Genomic DNA, 23409 nt, shown 5'->3' on the forward strand with positions numbered 1-23409 from the left:
ATTTTGACACAACTGGATCTTTTTTGCTCAAGGTAAGCTAAAGGAATCAAACTTTTGATGATGAAAATATAGTTTTTTAGGAAACCAAGGATCAAAATATTGAAATACTTGTAAATACAATATACCATACCGGTATATGTTTTTCCTAGGCTACTGTGTTTCTAGTAGCATAAGGGGTAAATCAAACTGATTTTAAAAACTTTTAAGGATTGAGTTGGACATTTAATATATTTAGACTGTTTATTGGAGTGTTAACCCTTGTGCAAATTTCTTTATTTGAACTGTGTTTTGACCGAAGTACAAAGTTGGATGTTTTTCAAAGTTGAGAAAGTTATTAAGTTTCTATTTTAGAGAGAAAAAAACTTGACCCGGTAGGAAGTTGACTCTAATATATGATGAGTTTGTAAAAGATACTGTAAAGGCTAAATTGAACAAGGGAACAGAAAATTATAATCTTATATAGTATGAAGTACCCAAAAAATGGCTCGTTAAATTTTATATTGATTGTATAGTTAAGTATTCTATTATCTTTGTAATGTTTAACTAAATGTATGTTTTAACTTATTTTAGATCAGTGCTGTAGAATGTCTGTTTCTTTGATCTGGGGCCCTACAATCATAATCTATTTATATTTAACTTACTTTCTGTTAATTTTTATGAACCATTGTGCATACACTATATACGTACTTTCAAATTATACATAGCAGAGTGAATCTAGTATTAAATAATTTTTCCCAACTGTTGGCAATATTATCTGCTAATCTTGGCAATACATTCAGTTCTGAATATTTAGCAGCAATTCTGCTGCCTTCCTTGATAGTGTGCTATCTTTGATCTTTAGAAGGGCCTACTTCATAAGTAAATGACTTATAATTGCAGAATGGCCAGATTGAAGCTAAAATGGACCATTCTGGTTATCCTTGTATTATACATATTTGAAGCATTTTACACAAGGGAACCTAGAATCTGTAAATTTATAGATTTTTCAATTACAGTTTATTATATTCTACATTTAACTGAACCCTTCAATGCATTATTTACTCTCATCTAAAAATTGGTCAATCTTACCACTTTGGATAACCGGATGTTTTTCACCATTGTTAAGCTACTGTGGTTTAACAATGGACAAAGTAAAGGGCAGTAGTTGTACTGTATAAGTGCAGGTATTGTATAGCGGTAATACATACCCTGCCATCTATATCAGAATGATATTTTGTCTAAAGATGCTAAAATGAGCTGATGCCTATATTGCTGAAGCCTCGGTGATTACTATACAAGAGTGCAGGTTTTCCCATGTGAGCTTCCCATATGAAGCCTTCATATGTTTTAATTTGGCAAAGCTAGCCTGTAGTTGAAAGAGGCTCAGTTTTTGTTTAGTCAAGAAAAAGGAGAACTTGTTTAGACAAAAGGGGAAATGTGTTTTGCTTCAAGTCTGTTCAGATTTGAACTGGCTTTGTTCTGAGAGAAATTATTATTATTATTATTATTATTATTATTATTATTATTAGTAGTAGTAGTAGTAGTAGTAGTAGTAGTAGTCCAACCCCCTGCTCAGGCAGGAAGCCCTATACCAGGGCTTTTCAACCAGTGGTATGGGTACCACCTGTGGTACATTGGCACCTGGCAGGTGGTATGCAACCATCCTAGAAAAGTGGTAGCGGGGGAGGGGAATGAGCTGAACTGGTGGCAGAACTGCACAAGCCTAAGCGAGAGACAGCGAGAGAGGGCTGGAGCTGCAGGGCTGTGAGGCTCAGTGGAAGCACCAGGATCAGTGCCAGGTTCCAGCTGGAGCTCGACGCTGATCCTGGCGCTTCTGCTGAGCCCAGAAGAAGCGCCGATCAGCTGGAATGTTGCAGCATCTCCAGGGTCTTGTGATTTACATTCAGATGCTTGGCAACTGATTCATATTTATGACGGTCACAGTGTCCCAGGGTCATGTGAAGTGACCAAAGCCTGCTGCAACTACCCAGCAGAGGGGGGGGGAATAAAAGCCAAACATCCCCCCACCCCACCCCCACTGCCAATTCTCATGCTCACAACAGTGAAAACCTTGGACAGGAGGAAGAGCACCGCCGGGCAGGCAGGTATCTTGCTCGGCTGTGGCTTGCGGGGCACGTTTTTCATTGCCAATATAACTTCGAACAGTCACTAAGCAAACTGTTGTAAGATGAGGACTATCTGTACTTCATCACTTTTTTCCTTTTTTTTTTTTTGGTCAAGTTTTTGACACCTTGCTAGATGACTGGTGGTACTCGGATGTTGCCATATCCTAAAAGTGGTACCGTGGGTGAAAAGGTTGAAAAACCCTGCCCTATACCATTTCAGACAAATGGCTGTCCAGTCTCTTCTTAAAAACTTCCAGTGTTGGAGCATTCACCACTTCTGGAAGCAGGTGGTTCCACTGGTTAATTGTTCTGACTGTCAGGAAGTTTCTCCTTAGTTCTAGGTTGCTTCTCTCCTTGACTAGTTTCCATCCATTGCTTCTTGTCCTGCTTTCAGGTGCTTTGAAGAATAGCTTGACTCCCTTTTCTTTGTGGCAACCCCTGAGATATTGGAACACTGCTATCATGTCACCCCTCACCCTTCTCTTCATTAAACTACACATACCCAATTCCAGCAACCGTTCCCTATATGTTTTAGCCTCCAGTCCCCTAATCATCTCTGTACTCTTTCTAGAGTCTGAACAAATTTGATGAGTTCCCCATCTATCCCCTCATGCTTCCAGAATGTTGAATTCCAATATTGGGTGATCACTTCCTCCCAAGGTTCCTGTGGCTTCGACACCTTTATCATTTCATCTCTGTTAGTGAGGATTAGATCCAATATGGCTAATCCCCTAGTTCCCTTCTCTACTTTTTGGGAGACAAAGTTGTCTGCTAGGTTTGTCAGGAATCTGTTTGATCTTCCACTTAGTGCAGAGTATGTCTCCCAGTTGATGTCAGGGTAATTAAAGTTCATTACTATTGTGATGTGCTTCCTACATACCTTAGTTATGTGCTTCCTACATACCTTAGTTAATAAAACTAAAAAGTGGATTAAATTCTCAGAAAACTTTAGATTGTCTTTCTTTTACTCCAGGGTTATAAGAATGGATGGGATAGAAGTCCATGCTAACTGCAAGCAGCTGTTCACCATAACTGAAAAATTGGTCAGGAGTATTTTAATGCTTCTGTAAACATTAAAACAAATACATAGGAGCAATTGCAGAAGGGTCAAGCACAGGTTTTAACACCCTGATTGATAAGCACACACCCAATAGTTATTGCTCTTTGCTGAGTTTGTGAGCAAAAAAAATCATGCAGCTTTATAAATCTTCTATAGATAGCATTAACATTGCAATAGCAAAGTTAAAACTATTTGCAAAATGCAGAACTATTCTCAGTTGTTAGGGTCTAGAAACCTACAATGTTTGCATTAAATGCATCTGAAAATTCACCATCAAGACAACCCAATAGCACATATACATAAAACTCAACATATCAATCTACTCAATAATGGAATCTGTTGAAAATGTACCTCTACATTTCTTGATTTCTTTTTGTAGATAACAGAATGAATCATGGCAAAGAATCTTTTTGGGAAGGGGGGAAGAACAATTGCTTATTTAATAGTTTCAAATAATCTAAGATGTTGTTTGCTCTTTAGAGAATTCCCCACAAGTAAATGACATAGCATGGGCTATAGCAAGGGTGTCAAACTGCCGGCCCATGGGCTGTACACATCACCAGGAAACCACACCCACCCCATTGCCAGCAATGGGGAAAAAGCTCCGATATGTTGTGCGACATCATATGACGTCGCGGGTTTGACACGTCTGGGCTATAGGTAACAGAGTGTATGGTATATGTGGATGGAGTTGGCAACAGCTATCTGTTAACCAACTTTGCATGACAGGATGAAAACAGGACAGTGATAGGATGGAGGGCTATGGAGGACAGTGCAAAATTCCACTTAATTGGGTTGTATAAAAAGCACATTATGGGAAGCTGTGGTGGAGCAACTAGAAGTTTTACTCTGATACATTCAAGTGATGTCACTAGAGAATCCAGTGTGCAGTTCTCTGAGCCACCATCTAACACAGGGGTCTTCAAACTTGGCTCTTTTGTGACTTGTGGACTTCAACTCCTAGAACCCTGATCTAACATGCATAGCTCAGGTGGCATTAACCATATACTCTTCCCACTATGACGCACTCAGGGAAAACAGAATTGACCATGAATATGAGTGATGGCCCAGTTTTCCATATTAGTTATGGCTAAATGTATTCTGATATTTGTAGAAATGATTTTAGCTATGAGTTTCCACTTTGAAGGATAGAGGATGAACTTATAAACTATATCTTGACATGAATCAAAACAGGCATACTTTCAACTTCTTTTGTGTGTATCACAATAAAAAAATGGTTTTAAAAGGACTCAGAATGTTTTGCATATTTTTAAAGACAAGGCACTTTTAAAAATACCATAGAAATGATCAAGAAACACCCTGTTTTTTAACTTTCATATTTAAGTCAAGAGAACCAATTTGGTGTAGTGGTTGACATCAGGCTAGAAACTGACAGACCGTGAATCTTAGTCCAACCTTGGCCATGAAGCTAGCTGTGTGACCTTGGACCAGTCACCTTCTCTTAGCCCTAGGAAGGAGGGAATGGCAAACACCTCTGAAAAAAAATTGGCCAAAAAAATTGCAAGGACCTATTCAGGTGGTCTCTAAGAATTGGATATGACTGAACAGCAGTGTGGGGGGGAAAGGCAAAAGGAAAAAATTGGTTAAAATTCCACATTTGTATACGTGTTTAGATATACAGATTTTGTTTTTATTATATAAATTTACAATATATTACAATTGTAAAGTTTCAATCATGTATTTTATTGATATCACCCAATATGGTCACCTCAGTAAAAGCTTTTGTTTATTTAGTAAATCACTTTAAAACTTAAATTATCTAATTTACAAATTGTGTATTATGAAAGGCTGGATATTTGTTTCTGAAGACACTTTTCATTCTTACTGTCTGGTTAACAAGCTCCCTCCCTCCTTTTTTTGTTTGTGGCACCTTGCAGTTATTTTCAAAATTAGGTAGGCAGTCCTGAGGTGAGTTTGGTTTTATTCCAAATGCCATCACTATTACAAGATTTTAGTTCCAGGATTTTGAGTGGATTCTTGATTCAGAAGGAACTTTCGTGTTTTCTGCTAGTAGCTTTCTGCTAGTAGTTTTCAAGCCAATCAATACAGGTAGTCCTCGACTTACAACCACAATTGATCCCACAATATATGGTGCTAAATGAGACATTTGTTAAGTGAGTTTTGCTCCATTTTACAACTTTTCTTGCAAGAAAAGTTAAGTGAATCATTGCAGTTGTTAACCCAGTTGTAAAGTGAATCTTGCTTCCCCACTGACTTTGCTTGGGTTGAGGACTACCTGTACAATGAATGACCATATTATGTCAGTATCTATTTAAGCAAAGTGAATCACTGCAGTTGTTAAGTTAGTAAAGTGGTTGTTAAATGAACCAGGACTCTGCAACCATCATAAACGTTTGTCAAGCGTCTGAATTGGTGGTCATAAGTCACTTTTTTCAGTGCTGTTGTAACTTCAAATGGTTACTAAATGATGAGTCAAGAACTACCTGTATTTCATTGGGTTTGGCTTGTTCTAGCAATATGATTTGTGGTATGTGAATTGTCCAGATGCAGCCAGTTGGGATTAAACCATGGCTGAATGCACAAACAGAAACTTAAGAGAAAGTCGGCTTAAGACATTCAAGATTTTGTTCTGGGCTACAACTGGGAAGGGTAAATCTGTCACAACAGAGTACCCAAAAGGTACTTTCAACCTGGTTCCGAAGTTAAAACAGCTGCCTCCCCTGTCACACAGCTGTATTTGGGGCATTCAGCAATTATCCTGCATTTATGGCTATTTAATGGTTTTCTACAAAAAAACAGCCTTTGGCAAATAATGGATTTGCTTAATGACCACTGCAAAAGAGATCATAAAAAATGGGCCCAGTGACATGGCGACTCCCTTGAGAACCATCACAATTTATAAACGTAATGGGCAGGCTCCATTACGGTAGTAGACCAAGGACTACCTTTAAAGAGGAATGGCAAACAGCAGGCACATACTTAGTACTGCAGCAGAAAGATGAACCTATGATACCTGTCTGGAACCATAATAGTTCAAACCTTTTGGAAGTAATATGGAATATAGCTGGAAGGGGAAGCTGAGATATCTATTCCTCTCTACTTACCATTTCACCCTTTTGTAGCCTTAGCTATTCTATGGAGTCCTTGGTTCTGTCTGAATTTGTTTGATTGCAGATGTTTCATTAATCAACTAGGTATCATATTAGTGAGTGTGGTGTTTGGTCCCTGTTTATATACAGTAGCTTGCGCTACTAGTGTTGGTAGGGGTATAGTTTTCACTTTGGTTGTTCCTTGATTAAGGTATTGTTTTCTGCTTGCTTGATTGGGGTTAATCCCTACTTATCAGGGTGCTGGGTGTTGGAGAGAATGTGTTCTGGTCTGTTTCTTCTTAACTTTTCTATTGTCTCTTTTTAATTGTGTGTAAATGTGATTTATCTCTATGGTCTATTGGTTTCCAATTTGTCAGTGCCAAGCTTAAGTGCTCTTTTACTGTAGTCTTGAAATCAAGATTATTTTAGAGATATTTAGCATCAAAGAGCCTGCCCAGGGATTATCACAGAAGTCTCTCCATATATATCTGGTTGTTTTTTTATAGATTTTAGGAGTTTTTATAGGGTTAGGAATAAGGTGGGGTCGGGGTTGGGGTTGGGATTTGGGTTAGGATTAGGGTTGGGGTTGGGGTTTTTCCAAATAACATTCTCAATATTTAGCAAACAGCATAATGTCTGGATTCATGTGTTTAATAAACAATAATAGATAATAGTTAATTATCGTAAACAGTATGTTAATCACTCAATAGCCTTCTTGCTAATATATATTCAGTATTACATATCACATTCCTTTCTCTCTAACTCGTTTTTCTAGCCATTGATAGAAATTATCCCATGTTCTAAAATATACCGAGTCCTCTTTTATCTTTAAAGTCAATTTCTATCAATTTCTGCACGCTCTAGAATTTTCTTAATTAGTACTTCTTCAGCTGGTAATTTTTCATTTTTCCAATGTTGGACAAATACAATTCTTGCTGCCGTTAGTACGTGCAGTATTAAATATCTGCAATCTTTCTCATAATTAGCTCCTATTATTCCTAACCAAAATAATTCTGGTTTAAAGTCTATTTGTTTTTTAGTTATTTTCTCCAACCATAAATGTATTTTAACCCAAAATCTTTTTGCTTTAGGGCATGTCCACCAGATATGATAACAAGTACCTGGTCTTTGTTTGCATTTCCAACAGTTGTTTGAAGTATTTTTAAACATTTTTGCTAATCTCACTGGTGTCATATGCCATCTGTAAAACATTTTATATAAGTTTTCTTTATATGCCACTGCTTTTGTTGTTGTTGTTAGCTGCGAAGTCATGTCCGACCCATCGCGACCCTATGGACAACGTTCCTCCAGGCCTTCCTGTCCTCTACCATCTTCTGGAGTCCATTTAAGCTCACGCCTACTGCTTCAGTGACTCCATCCAGCCACCTCATTCTCTGTCGACTTCTTCTCTTGCCCTCAATCTTTCCCAGCATTAGGCTCTTCTCCAGTGACTCCTTCCTTCTCATTAGGTGGACAAAGTATTTGAGTTTTAGCTTCAGGATCTGGCCTTCTAAAGAGCAGTCAGGGTTGATCTCCTCAAGGACTGACCGGTTTGATCGCCTTGCAGTCCAAGGGACTCGCAGGAGTCTTCTCTAGCACCATAGTTCAAAGGCCTCAATTCTTTGGCGCTCAGCCTTTTTTATGGTCCAGCTTTCACTGCCATACATTGCAACTGGGAAGACCATAGCCTTGACTATACACACTTTTGTTGACAGGGTGATGTCTCTGCTTTTTAGTGTGCTGTCTAGATTTGCCATGGCTTTCCTCCCGAGGAGCAAGCGTCTTTTAATTTCTTGACTACAGTCCCCATCTGCAGTGATCTTGGAGCCCAGGAAAATAAAATCTGTCACTACCTCCATTTCTTCCCCATCTATTTGCCAGGAATTGAGAGGGCCGGATGCCATGATCTTGGTTTTCTTAATGTTTAGTTTCAACCCAGGTTTTGCACTCTCCTTCTTCACTTTCTGCCACTTTATGCCATCTGTAAAACATTCTATATAAGCTTTTTTATATGCCACTGCTTTAGTTAATTTAATATTTCTTTCCCATAACTTTTGCCAATCTTCTAATTCTAGTTCTTTGCCCATGTTATCAGTTTCTTTTACTTGTTCTTCCTCCATCTTTAACAGAAATCTAGTGTTTCTTAATCAACTTTCCATCTGATTTTAGCAGTATCTGATCAAATTCTGTCTGTTCTTTATAAAATCCCATTGTTTTAACATCTTTTTCATATCTTGTTTGAATTTGCAGATATGGCCACCATGCTAGATCTTTCAATTTTCCTTCATTGTCCAAAATATCTTTATAAGTCACAACTTTATCGTAGTTAATTAAATTAGGGTAAGCAAAACCTTCCATTGTTGAAAGCCATTCAGGTATCTTAATATAATTTTTTTTCTTTTATTTTTTCCCATTCTGAAAGAAATGTATTCCTTATAAAATGGTTTTGAAAGTATCTATGTATTTTATTCTTCCCATACCACAGAAAGGCATGCCAACCAATTTATAGGTCATGCCCCCCTAGGTACAATAGTCTTTTGTCTCTAAGCATTATCCATTCTTTAAGCCATGTTAAAATAGTTGCTTGGTGGTATAACCTCCAGTCCAGCAGTCCAAAGCCTCCACTTTCTTTCGCTTCTTATAGCATTTTCACTTTTAATTCTAGCTTTTTTTCCTTGCCAGATAAATTTCAATATTATTGTATTCAGTTCATCAAAAAAAGGCTTTTCCCAGCCTTACAGGAATCGTTTGGAATAAAAAGAGTATTTTTGGTAAGATATTCATTTTCACTGTTTCTATTCTCCCCAACCTTGAAAGTTGGAAGTTTTTCCACTTTTACATATCCAATTTTATTTGTTTTAGCAGTCATACACAGTTATCTTCTTTTATTGTTACACATCTTGCTGTTAGATAAATTCCCAAATATTTAACTTTTTAACTATTTGAAGATTTGTTTTTTTCTAGTTGATTTTTTTGTTTTTCTGTTAGAGTCTTTATTAGCACTTTAGTCTGTTCTCTGTTTATTGTCAACCCTGCCACTTCTCCAAATTTTTCTATTTTTTACAGAGGTTTGGTGCTTGTTTCCTTTATTATCTGTTCTGTACTGTAGGAGTTGAAGGCAACATATATGTCCCCTCATTTAATTTATTTCACTCTATATCCCACTCTTAAATATAAGGCACTCAAGATTGTGTGTGTGTGCTATTGATATATATATATATGTATATATATATATATATATATATATATATATATATATATATATATATATATATATATATATATATATATAAGAGCCTTGGTGGAGCAGTGGGCTAATGCCTCCTTAAGTAACACCAGCTGCCTGCAATTAGTGCAGGTTCGCATCCCACCAGGCTCAAGGTTGACTCAGCCTTCCATCCTTCCGAGGTAGGTAAAATGAGGACCCAGATTGTTGGGGGCAATTAAGCTGACTTTGTAATAATGCCGCTTGGGGTGTGTGTGAAAGCCCTAATAAGCAGGCATATACATAGAATGAAGGCTACTGCTAAGCTTGTAAGCCGCCCTGAGTCTTTGGAGAAGGGCGGGATATAAATGGAATTAAAATAAATAAAATAAAAATTTTCCCCCGCACATGCGTGCTAGTCGTTTCCAACTCTAGGGGCCAGTGCTCATCTCCGTTTCAAAGCCGAAGAACCAGCGCTTGTCCAAGGACGTCTCCGTGGTCATGTGGCCGGCATGACTAGACGCCAAAGGCGCACGGAACGCTGTTACCTTCCCACTGTAGTGGTCCCTATTTTTCTACTTGCATTTTTACGTGCTTTCAAACTGCTAGGTTGGCAGAAGCTGGGACGAGTAACAAGCGCTCACTCTGTTACACGGTACTCGGGATTTGACCCACCAAACTGCCGACCTTCTGATCGACAAGCATATATATATATATATATATATATATATATATATATATATATATATATATATATATATATATAGGGACCACAGACAGAATCAGCAAGGTCCTCCAAAAACACAACATCAAAACAGCATTCTACACAGACAGAAAAATATCCACCATCCTAAGAAACCCCAAGGACATAATTGGGTTAGAAAACCAAGGAGTATATGAAATCCCATGCACCACCTGCCCCACCACATACATCGGACAGACCAACAGAAGAATAAGTGCACGCATTGAAGAGCACAAAAACTCACTCAGAAAGGGAGAACAAACTTCATCCCTGGTCCAACACTTTGAAGCCACGGGACATGAAATTGATTTAAAAAAAACCAAAACTATCACCAAAATTGAACATTTTAACAGAATAATCAGAGAAGCCATTGAGATAGAAAAACGCCCCCACAGCATGAACAAACGAGATGATACCTCTCGCTTACCAGCCATTTGGAAACCCACCTTGATTGACAGACGAGTCCCAACCACCAAGAATGATACCAGACCCAAACTCATGATAACATCACACGACATCACCACCACACAACCATTCAAAAAGCAAATCCAAACCCACAATGATAACGAGGCACAACCACAAAACAGAAACCTAACTACAGCTGCAACATCAGCCACTTTAAACCCCTCCAAACCACACCATAAGCAAACTGACACCCACTATAAAAACATGGCACCACCACAAACACGAAGCCGAACAAAAGCAGCACAACTCACCAGCTCAGGTCTAAGGCTGGCAGCTGAGACCAGCCCATTCACTCAAAACACACCCCCACCTAATCAGAACACACCCACCATTCAAAACACACTCCCACCCAATCAGAACACACTTAATCCCCCACCCAATCAGAGCACACCTCCACCCACAGAACACACCCCCTCTGGCAGTTTAAAAAAGAGGAACAAACAGCCACTACCACATGCTTCTCCCAGAAGAAGGAAGCTGAAGCCACCAGCCTGATGATGACGGATGGGATTCCGTCGAAATGTTGCTCCTACACCTTTAATTCTACGCGGGGAAAAACCCGAATGACCAAAGATCCACATACAAACACCCGCGAAAACCTCAGAAAACATATATATATAAATATTTGGTCAATAACAAAAGTTCATCTCAATACTTTGTTATATACCCTTTGTTGGCAATGACATAGGTCAAACATTTTCTGTAAGTCTTCACAAGGTTTGCACACACTGTTGCTGGTATTTTGGCCCATTCCTCCATGCAGATCTCCTCTAGAGCAGTGATGTTTTGGGGCTGTCGCTGGGCAACACAGACTTTCAACTCCCTCCAAAGGTTTTCTATGGGGTTGAGATCTGGAGACTGGCTAGGCCACTCCAGGACCTTGAAAAGCTTCTTACGAAGCCACTCCATCATTGCCCGGGCAGTGTGTTTGGGATCATTGTCATGCTGAAAGACCCAGCCATGTTTCATCTTCAATTCCCTTGCTGATGGAAGGTTTTCACTCAAAATCTCACGATACATGGCCCCATTCATTCTTTCCTTTACACGGATCAGTCATCCTGGTCCCTTTGCAGAAAAACAGTCCTCAAGCACGATGTTTCCACCCCCATGCTTCACAGTAGGTATGGTGTTCTTTGGATGCAAGTCAGCATTCTTTCTCCTCCAAACACGATGAGTTGAGTTTTTACCAAAAAGTTCTACTTTGGTTTCATCTGACTATATGACATTCTCCCAATCCTGTTCTGGATCATCCAAATGCTCTCTAGCAAACTTCAGACGGGCCCGGACATGTACTGGCTTAAGCAGGGGGACACGTCTACATTGCAGGATTTGAGTCCCTGGCGGCGTAGTGTGTTACTGATGGTAGCCTTTGTTACTTTGGTCCCAGCTCTCTGCAGGTCATTCACTAGGTCCCGTGTGGTTCTGGGGTTTTTGCTCACCGTTCTTGTGATCATTTTGACCCCACTTGCGTGGAACCCCAGAACGAGGGAGATTATCAGTGGTCTTGTATGTCTTCCATTTTCTAATAATTGCTCCCACAGTTGATTTCTTCACACCAAGCTGCTTGCCTATTGCAAATTCAGTCTTCCCAGCATGGTGCAGGTCTACAATTTTGTTTCTGGTGTCCTTCGACAGCTCTTTGGTCTTGGCCATAGTGGAGTTTGGAGTGTGACTGTTTGAGGTTGTGGACTTGTATCTTTTATACTGATAACAAGTTCAACCAGGTGCCATTCATACAGGTAACGAGTGGAGGACAAAGGAGCCTCTTAAAGAAGAAGTTACAGGTTTGTGAGAGCCAGAAATCTTGCTTGTTTGTAGGTGACCAAATACTTATTTTACCGAGGAATGTACAAATTAATTCATTAGAAATCCTACAATGTGATTTCTTGGATTCTTTCCCCCCATTTTGTCTCTCATAGTTGAGGTATACCTATGATGAAAATTACAGGCCTCTCTCATCTTTTTAACTGGGAGAACTTGCACAATTGGTGGCTGACTAAATACTTTTTTGTCCCACTGTATATATATATAATAACACACACGAGATAGGTTGAATTGAGAGGTGTCAAGTTCAATGGGTAAATCACCCATGAGTAGAATTGTCAGTTTATAGTTTCCCCAGGGATTAGGAATGCACCTCCACTGTAACACTATTAAATACTAAAATCACCTCCATTGTATCTACAAGCGGTATCTGACAGAGAAAACATAAATATCAGAAACATACTACTTTAATGCATTCTATATATGGCTAAAACTGATGTTGGCTTGAGAACTGAAGTTACTGCAAAGTGCTGCAACTATGTTAGTTTGAGCACCTAGCAAAACTTGGCTATCTTGAAAATCTGGTTAATACTTTGGTGGGAGACTACCAGAAAACTCAAGTGCTATGAATTAAGTTGAAAAAAGCATAATGGGAGACATTTTTTGTTTGTTTCCAAGAAAACTACACAAATGTATCCATGAAGTCAATGGTAATCAAGCTTAATTCAGACTGTATGCCGCATTGAAGAGAATAGTCTAACATGTTATATCCATCCTGAAGGCACAGCGTTGGTTATCACTTTATTAGAGAACAAAGTTCATGGCACTGGCTTCTCTGGCTTGCAGTAATGGTTACCTTATAGAATGCATTAGCTAGCTAAGTATAATTCTTAAGGATTATCATTATTATTGGTTCATCACAGTCAGCCAGATATTCAGACTGGATTTGGCATTTTTATTCTACTCAAATTCATTTGCTGCCCATCTCACGGTTGAAGCCAACTCTGAGAGGCTTGATGGACACGGCATCTGCCAACAATTACTATGTGACAACTTTAGAGACCACAATACATAAATCCCTAAGATATGGCTGTCACCAAGATTTAAAAGCTTTTGGCACTTGTCTACCCTGATGATCAGTTATTCTGGTACTACTGTGAACTGCAAACTGGTTTGTTATTACTGGTTTGTTGTTATTCTTTGTTTTAGAGCTTTATATTATTCTTAAGATATTATTAGTTTGAACCTTTATAGTATACGTTGTTTTGGGTTGTTTCCCGCTTTGGAAGTCTTTTTCAAAATTCACTGAAGTTTTTAAACCCTCTAAATAAAGGACAAATCTCCCAGAGCTGTATAAACAAATGCAGATCTGAAATAGGGTCTTCCTGGGACCAGTCGAACATAAGTCTATTGATTTCAGTGTAAGCCCTTTTGTATTTTTTTAGATCACAAGAATGATGAGTGTAATCAAGAGTTCATAGCAAAAAGCTTGTACTGGTATAGAAAGCTAGCTATGCTGTAGCTTATTGAATAAACTTAATCCAAGGTTAAACACAAGGGATTAGGTTGAGTAATAGTGACGGAGTAAGAATATTCTATTAATGTATTCTAAACAAAGTTATCAGTGAGAGTTTTAATCTCCTTCCCAACAGCTTCAGAGAACTGAAAGTCTTCCAAAATCTGTAATAAGATTTCAGAAATCAGTTCTATTGATTGTAACCTTTTTGCTTTGAGTAGCATAAAAAGATGATATAAATTAAAATTTACAAAGCAACAGAACATTTGGTACATTTTTAATTAGCAAATGTTTCTTAAATATAAAATAATCTGTAAATTACCACTTCTGATTGTATGTGGTAAGCAAGTTATTCTGTGCAAGTTATTTTTGTGTATTATAAATTACTTCAGAATAATGTTGAAAACAATGCCATAACTGTGAAAGTTGGGTAGGAATATTTAGACAGATAGCTTTTTTGTTCTTGCATGCTCTTACATTTGCTTTAAAAACTGTTTAAACTACTGTTGCAGGATTTTGAACGTGATTATTCTGAGCTCACAGGAACACACAACGTCTGTCTGCAGTTGCCTAAACCAAATTCATCTTTTCCTAGGAGCCTAAAGCAAAGGCAGAAGACTGAAATGTTCTCCTGGAAAAAGGTGGTTGCTTTCAGAAACTGTAGACAGATGCTAATTTTTAAGCTCTGGAGAATTGTTTGCTTCAAAATCCATATATTACATAATCATACCATTCTGGTTTGGGTTTCTGGAAGGATCTAAGTACAGTAATTATATCACCATTCACTGCAGTTAGAATTCAAGATGAATCCATTTAAAGGAGAGAGCTAGTTTGTTGTATTGATGAAGGCATCAACCTAGAAGCCAGAAGGCTGAGTTCTATTCTAGTCTTGCCTTAAGCACAAAGCCAGCTGGGTGATCTTAGAACAGTCACACTCTCTCAGCCCTAGGAAGAAAGCACTGGCAAAGTTCTTCTAAAATTGATGCCAAGAATACTGCAGGGATTAGTCCAGGCTAGTTGAGAGTGACTTGAAGCACCTCTCCTAAAATCAACAGGATTGAGACAAAATGTATTTCTTTGAATAAAAGTTATATGAATTATAAAATAATCTCAAGTATGTTGAATGTCACAGTCACAAGCCAACAATTTAACTACAAATATAGAATACACTGAAATGTAAGATGGTTTTTATCTTGAATTTCACTGTTGAAAATTTGCTCTCTACTTGCAGAGAGAGAGAGAGGGAGAGAGAGAGAGAGAGAGAGAGATGTATGGTATATGTGTGTGTGTGTGTGAATAAAATAAATGTTGGTTACTGAAGAGTCACACTGCTTTTCAATAGTCTTGGTTATACAATACTTTTAATTTTACACTCTATTTGTACACATTCAGTATACATAATATCTTATGTATGATAAATGGTGCTAAACAAAATTATCCAATACATGCTAGAGAATTGGTTGTAATAACTTTCACTTGTTCCATAAAGAAAATAGGAACAAAAAGAGACCACAAAACAGTTGCTAATTTAAAAATATTAGTCGATCATAATAGTGCCTGATGGATGCTGGATTTCATTCTTTAGCAGATGGAGGGTTCTTCAGTTGCTTTGGCGCCCTCTGTAACTGCTTTCACACATTTAGCCATTGTCTGCGAAGCTCTACTTATTGGATCTGCAAAGATAAACATCTGTGTTATCATTCTAAAAGTCTGACTTGGTGGATAGGTTATGTATTGACTGAAATAATTTGGTTTTGAATTAGTATGCTGTATAAAATCCAGCCACTAAAGCTTGTAAAACATGCTATATGGCTTAGTAGAATATGTGAACTCAGTCACTATGATCAATGAACAACTAATGTTTTTAGTAGTCAAATATTTCAAGTATAAACAAAACACACTTTGTTTGCTACTTAATTATATAGGAAATCTGCATACATGAAGGAAGACAATTGTTACCTGTCATATAAAAGTCTTTAACTGTAAGCTGAGGAGGAACAAGAGGATCAGAAAGAAGTTTCTGATTCACTACCTATAATTTAAATAAAGAATGGCAAATATTAGCAAATTTCCATCACACAAGATATCTGTATGCTGGATCACATAAAACCCCAAAGAATTCATTATATACTGGAATGTTTCATAAGATAGACAAAAAAAAGTATTTTTTAAAAAACAGCTGTAAGGAAACCCCAGGAGAAAGTGCTGGAAAGAGTACTTATGTAATATATTACAAGCCTTCTAAACCTAATATGTTATTGTACTAGGACACTTTTTATACAAGCTTATGGCAGAAAGATCAATGACAATTTTATAATAGTTTATATGAAAAGTAACTATCTTTAAGTTTTTATATCCAAATGGTATAATGGAACATAACTTGGACAATTCATTTGCTTGAATAAAATAGTTGGCTTCTTCTACATCATCATATCGAACCAAATTAGGAGATACTTCTTCTAATCTCCTCCTCACTTGATCAAGATTGTCATAAGGGAGAGTCACACCAGTCAGCTAAAAGACAAAGAGAAAAAAGAAAGAAACTCAAGATCCAATGTGGATATATTTCTTTTTGTTGAGATCTATATTTGCACCATACATCCCCAAAATTATATATAGTGCATTCAGAAAGTATTCATACTCCCTTCATTTTTGTCAATTTTGTTATGCTGCACACTGATTCTACAGTTGTTGAAATTCATTTTTTCTCATTAATCTACACATAGAATGAAGGCTACTGCTAAGCTTATAAGCCGCCCTGAGTCTTCGGAGAAGGGCGGGATATAAATGGAATTAAACTAAACTAAACTTAGTACACCATAATGAGAAAGTGAAAACAAAATTTTAGAAATGTCTATAAATTTATTAAAAAGAAAAAAAACTGAAATATCACATTGGCATAAGTATTCAGACCCTTCACTTAGTACTTTGTTGAAGCACCTTTAGCAACAATTACAGCCTCGTGTCTTTTCGGGCATGACATGACAAGCTTTGGACACCTGGATGGGGGGTTTTCTGCCATTTTTCCTTGCAAATCCTCTCAGGCTAGTTTGGATGTTGACCGTCAGTGGACAGACATTTTAGGTCCCTCCAGAGATGTTCAATAGGGTTCAAGTCAAGCTGGCTACTCTAGAACATTCACAGAGTTGTCCCTAAGCCACTCCTGTGTTGTCTTGGCTGCATGCTTACGATCATTGTCATGTTAGAAAATGAACCTTTGGCCCAGTCTGAGGTCCTGAGTGCTGTGGCTTAGGTTTTCATTGAGGATATCCCTGTACCTTGCTCCATTTAATAATAACAATAACAATAAGGGACCTTGGAGGTCATCTAGTCCAATTTAGCTTTCCCTCAACCCTGATCAGACTCCCAGTCCCTGCTGCTAAAAAACCACCCTCACAGCATGATGCTGCCACTACCATGCCTCACTGTTGAGATGATATTGGTCAGGTGATGAGCAGTGCCTGGTTTCCTCTAGACATAATGTTTAGAATTGAGGCCAAACAGCTCCATCTTGGTTTCATCAGACCAGAGTGTCTTTTTCCTCGGTGTGAGAATCCTTCAGGTGCTTTTTTTTTTGCATACTCTAAGCGGGCTTTCACATGCTTTGCACTGAGGAGAGGCTTACGTCTAGCCACTCTACCATAAAGCCCAGATTGGTGAAGGGCTGCAGTACTATTGTCCTTCTGGAACTGTGTCCCATCTCCACACTAGATATCTGGAGATCAGTCAGAGTAACCATTGGGTTCTTGGTCACTTCTCTTACTAAGACCCTTCTCCCCCAATTGCTCAGTTTGATCAGGCAACCAGCTCTTAGAAGAGTCCTAGTTATGCCAAACGTCTTCCATTTGAGAATTAGAGAGGTCACTGTGTTCTTAGGAACCTTCAGTGCAGCAAAACTTTTATTGCAGCCTTCATCAGATTTGTGCATTGCACAAATCCTGCCTCGAAGCTCTACAAGCAGTTCCTTTGACCTCGTGGCTTTTGTTCTGCTGCTATCTGCATTGTCAGATGTGAGGCCTTCTATAGAGAGGTGTACCTTTCCAAATCATGTCCAATCAATTTAATTTACCACAGGTTGACTCCAATCAAGGTGTAGAAACATGTAAGCAACAATCAAGAGAAATAAGAGGACCTGGGCTAAATTTCAAGTGTTGTTGCAAAGGGTCTGAATACTTATGCCAATGTGATATTTCAGTTTTTCCTTTTTAATAAATTTACAGTCATTTCTAAACTTTTGTTTTCACTTTGTAAAAAAGCAAACTTGCTATCTTTGCTATTGGTAGTGTCACAAAAATATTTTTTAGAATATTTGGCCTAAAAATATAATAGTATCTATTCAGCATGAAACAATTTTAACTCAATATAGTAAAGCAAAAACACATAGACTATACCCACCATTTTTCTATAGAATCCTTTGTCAAAATGCACATTTTATTGTCCAATCTCCACAAGCTTTTAAATACGAATTAACAATTTTTACATTCAAATCCCTCAGTTCCAGAAAATACAGTCACTACAGACATATGATTTATATTACTATGATCTTTCTGTGAAATTTGTCATCAATTACTTTTCAAAGACTGGCTAAATTAGAAAGTTCATGATTTCAACTTCTAAATACAACCAACTCATTTTGTCAAGTATTAATTCAATCTCTTGGGAAATATTCAGTGATTAGGGCATTTACAGTACCTCAGAGAGTGCCCTAATAATTTTCCAGTCCTCTCTTGCCATGCCAGGTGGTGTCACTGCTACTCTGGTTTGCTGAGCTCTGCCTTCGGTATTTACATAGGTTGCAGTCTTTTCTGTATAAGCTGCTCCTGGAAGAATTACGTCAGCCATAGAAGCTCCAGTATCACCATGGTGACCTGAAAAGGATTGCAGTACCAGTGGGGTTACTTTTTTTATTTCTGACTGAACTTTATATTGGGCTTTGTCATTTTGCAACCCACTTATTTATTTAGCTACAACCTCTCTGTTAGTACAAGTATTACAAAGTTTGAGTGGTTCCTTTCAGACACCACTTTTGAAATAGAAGTATTTAATATTTAATTATTACTTAATATTAAATGTACATTATGCATCCACATACAAATGAATCCAAATAATTCATGCAACAAATCTCCAGCTTCATAGATTTCCAACAGCTCTATTTATTCTAAATTCATGCTACACAGTATACTATTTATCCAGATAAGCTTTGGAGAGCAGCTTTTCAACTAACCAATTTTATGAAGGCTTAAGCTTTTGTCAGCTTCAGTTCACTCCATCAGATGCATTACAGTGGCTACACCGATGTAGGAATTAAATTGGAGTGAGGAAGTAGGAAAGGAAGTACAGATTGGCTATGCAGATTATATGTGAGACAGATGCATTTCAAAACATTTGTAAACCAAAAAGGTGGTACCAGACTCGTTTTTTCTCCATCACAGATTAACACAGCTGTTCCACAGTTTATATATGCTATTGGCTATAAACTGCACGCTTATGGATTAGATCTACGTGATTTGTTGATATTATATAGTATGGGGGCTTTTAGTTTCTATTGAGACTTTACAATTAATTTTAGTATGTTTTTTTATTTATGTTTCAAATTTCTGAACTGCCCATCTCCTTCAAAGAGGGATTCTGGGTGTTATACAATAAAACATCAAAATAAAAAAGTATGTAATTAGTGGACTTGGTTTGGTTTGCAGGTTTGCTTAGATGTGCAGACTCTAGTTGGGCTTTTTTCCTCCTGATTTTTTAACTCTGCCTCTCAGTGGTCGTGCATGCTTGCTTTCTGTTCCTTTTTTAATATATATATATATATATATATATATATATATATATATATATATATATATATATATATATATATATATATATATATATGTATATGTATGTATATATATTAAATATATATATTATATGTTATATATATATATATATATATATATATACACACCTCCAGTTAAAGAGAGGGAGGGGCTGTTTAACCCTCCTTCCCAGGTAGCAACAAAACTCTGGATCCCAGGAGGAAAAAAAAAATGCCTGCTCACTCTAGATAGTGAATTCACTCTTCCATATACCACATAATGAACAAAATTTGCAATTGCAATGCAAATTTATGCTGGACACAATTGTGCATGCCAGGAGCTAAAAATTAAAATTAAAGGGGAAGAACACTTGATTTACTAGGTTGATTTCACTTGATTTAATACAAGATGAAGCAAAATATTTTAACATTGGACATATTGAAAGATATTTTAAAGAATGGACTCAGAAGTTAATTTTAAGAGTGTCTGCCTTTATAGATATGCTGTGTTTCAAAAATGATATGAAAAAGGAACAAGTTTTAACTCAACAAAATTGAGAGTGAACTTTAAGTGAATTTAAAAATCACAGGCTACAAGAATGGTAGGGAAAAAGATGCTACATTGGACAAAGAAACTGGCTGATGTCTTAATAAGTTACTAAAATTATAATTGTGATGAAAGGGGAAGTCATTTCTTGATAGGTTTCTTCTACTGTATTATATTATTTTTTTTCTTTATCTGTTCTGCACTTTTTGTTTTTTCCTTTTATTTTAAATAGTAGTTTTTCTTTTTAATTCTAACATTTAAAATTACTATAAGAATAATAATAAAAGTTATATATGTAGCCCTTTCAATTTATTTTCTTGCCAGAATTGGTCACTTTGGCATGACAAGTTGTTTCTGTATGCAAATACTCTAGCAATTCAGGTAAAGGAAATAGTCTAACAAATGTTATAATAGACATGTCCACAGTTCCTGGATTACTTTCAGTAATAATTTAGTTTCCTTTAGCAGCTAGTTGGCCTAAAGTTAAACTTTATTGTTTCAGAACAAAACCGCCCTGCTTTCATTGGGATGAAACAAACGGAGCAACATTAAAACACAAGTGTTCTGACCACAGTAAGCGCTCAGGACCACATGCCATTCCTGTTTTTCATATTAGGGCCATGAGAGTAGGTGGGTCCACAATTTGTATCAATTGCTACCCATACTACAAAAAATGGGTTGAATGGATGATCTTGAAAACAGTTTTGAAAACATTAAAATAAAATTAGAATAAAAATAAAATTAGTGTAAACAATAAGGATATAGATCTGCAGGGATCTACAGTAGTGAAAAAAATCTGTTTAGTGTCTCTTATCAGAAACGTTCTCGGAACAAAGAGTACAGGCAAAAGTAGTCACATAAATAGCAAATCTCAACAAATTAGTCCAGATAAACAGAGAATCTTTGCATTTCATACTGAAGCTCAATATCCCACCAAAGCCTAACAAGCCAACCCACATCAACACTATATTAGTGGTCTTTGTGTTATACATTTACTCAACTTCAGCAGTATCTCTTTACATAGCAGTAGTGCATACATACACTTTGCAATATCGGCCTGGAAATTTACAATAATAAAAGTGTGTCCTTCCTAGCTATTATTGTACAAGAGTTATAAATTCCCATAGCAAGGTATTAAACAAAACAAGGGATAAAACAAAATCAAAATCAGTAGCAACTTACTGGGCTCACAGCCTCAAGCAGATGTCTTTTTCTCACTCATCAATTTTAAACCAAAAGCAGAAGTGACATGACTGATGTCTACTGTTGTACTACCATAGTATAATTGCTGTTGTTTTTTTTAAAAAAAAGCAGAATTATCAAAATCCAACTACCATACTTGTAACAGTCAGAACCCTGAAAATGTTGCTACTGAAACAAGTTTTCAAAACAGAACTTTTGACATTTACATTGTTTCATTCAAAACAATAATCTGTATGTGTCTTATCATCCATAGTAGTTTTGGATTGCAGGTCAGACACAGATTTAGTTTATTGCCAAGTCAAATGCAAAGTAAAGAACTGCAGTGATGTTACTTACCCTGATAAATGATAAGGCAATTCCTAGGCAAATCTTGTCGAGTTATACAACCTGCATCAGCCCCTAAGAGATACAGCACTTTAGGAGGGTTCTTCCTAATTGCGTCTACTCCTGGTTTGTAACCTAAGTCAAGAGCAGCTACTTGGCTTGCCACTCTGTAGAGGAAGAGATTATTGTTTCAGCCAGAGTTCTCCGACTTGAAAGACTTGATAAACCCCAAATGTTTGACCCTTGACTATAAGGTGTGCATATTTTTGAACAATTTCCTATTTTGTAGAACCATGTATTGCTGAAAAAGAATAAAGCTTCCCATATCTGGTTAGCTTTACTATCTTTGGCAAAAGCATTTTGGAAAAGCACCCAGCTAAATGAGCTAAGTCTTTTCTTTACAACTGAGTATATCTTCTCTCAAAATAGATTTTTGTATCTCAAAAATTTTGAAATGTATGGATTACTTGTTCAGATCCATAGCCATGAAATATCCTAAAAGCTACAAAGACAAAGCTTACTCTAATTACATTATCTACTTTCTAGACTCTGGATTTCAATATACAAAATGCATACCAAACATGTAATTTAGAAGTGTAAGGAGAGAAAGTTTTAATATAAAAAGTATCCTTACATGTAGAGTTCAATCATCTTCAATTCTGAAAAAAATGTTCATGTCATTCTGAACGTATTCAAGTGTATTATTAGGCATTTGAGCTAACCCTCTTTCTAAATATCAAAATACTGAAATTTATTCAAACCAGTGGGAAATCAGTAATTTTAATATTCTGTTCATTTTTAAACATTTTATTTTATAATTCAGCCAGATGGTTGTAGTTAACAAGGAAGTCCTGACCCAGCGCCTAGAGACTCAGAATCTAGATCAGGGGTGTCAAACTCACAATGTCACGTGACGTGTCGCAACATATAGCAACTTTTTTCCCATTGCCGGCAATGGGGTGGGCGCGTTTCGCCATGATGCATCCAGCCCACGGGCCGGCAGTTTGTCACCCCTGGTCTCGATGAAACAGAATAGGCTGAAAAAGAACCCTATTAAACAGAGCTGTTATTTCTTTAGAAGCCATTTGGCTCCAGGGTAGTTGTCCAGAGAAGCAGCAGATCCAGAAACACTAGTTTTATCTTTATTGAAAGGCTCCCTTTACAAAATCTTCCAAGTCTGAAAATACATCATAGTGACATTAAGACTATAGGAATTGCATTGATTGTCGGTTTGCTTCCAGGCTGAAGGCTGGGTCTTTGTTACCTTTGGGAATAATATCCAGGATGAGCCTGATCACAGTCTTGTTCCCCTGAAATTGCCACTGTTCTATTACCTTTTAGGAAAGCAGCTGCCATCATGCCTTTTCACAGAGCTTTCAGAGAAGAAAGCACTATAAGAGATTATCAGTATTTTAACAGGGAGCTGTTGGCTTGGTCATATAAGCTGTTACGGTTTTTATTGGTAACTCCTTTTATAGAAATTTTTATTGTTTTAGAGCTGTAAACCACTTGGGTAAGCAATATAAAAATAATTGTACATAAACAACTTTATGGTGGAATTTTTTATGATTCCAGTATAAGAGATAGAAATCAAAATAGAAAATGACAAA

The 23409-nt window shown here is 37.1% G+C and overlaps 1 protein-coding gene across 5 annotated transcripts in view; it reads right to left on the bottom strand.

Annotated features, from left to right (window-relative positions):
- Nucleotides 1-15272: 15272 nt before the first annotated feature.
- Nucleotides 15273-23409, bottom strand: part of NDUFS1 (NADH:ubiquinone oxidoreductase core subunit S1) — a 42987-nt gene continuing 34850 nt past the window's right edge. For 3 of the 5 annotated variants that reach the window (XM_083348187.1, XM_083348189.1, XM_083348188.1), the window contains exons 15-19: nt 21812-21966; nt 18621-18796; nt 16308-16442; nt 15888-15960; nt 15273-15601 (exon numbers count right to left, since the gene is read on the bottom strand). In XM_083348187.1, the coding sequence (XP_083204313.1) occupies nt 15510-15601; nt 15888-15960; nt 16308-16442; nt 18621-18796; nt 21812-21966 (631 nt within the window). In that variant the 3' untranslated portion in view covers nt 15273-15509. Of the gene's footprint in view, nt 15602-15887; nt 15961-16303; nt 16443-18620; nt 18797-21811; nt 21967-23409 lie in introns of all 5 variants that reach the window. The other 2 variants (XM_083348190.1, XM_083348191.1) reach the window with 1 other exon arrangement.

The sequence above is a fragment of the Vipera ursinii genome, assembly GCF_947247035.1.
Source record: "Vipera ursinii genome assembly, chromosome: 1".
In the NCBI taxonomy this organism is placed as follows: domain Eukaryota; kingdom Metazoa; phylum Chordata; class Lepidosauria; order Squamata; family Viperidae; genus Vipera; species Vipera ursinii.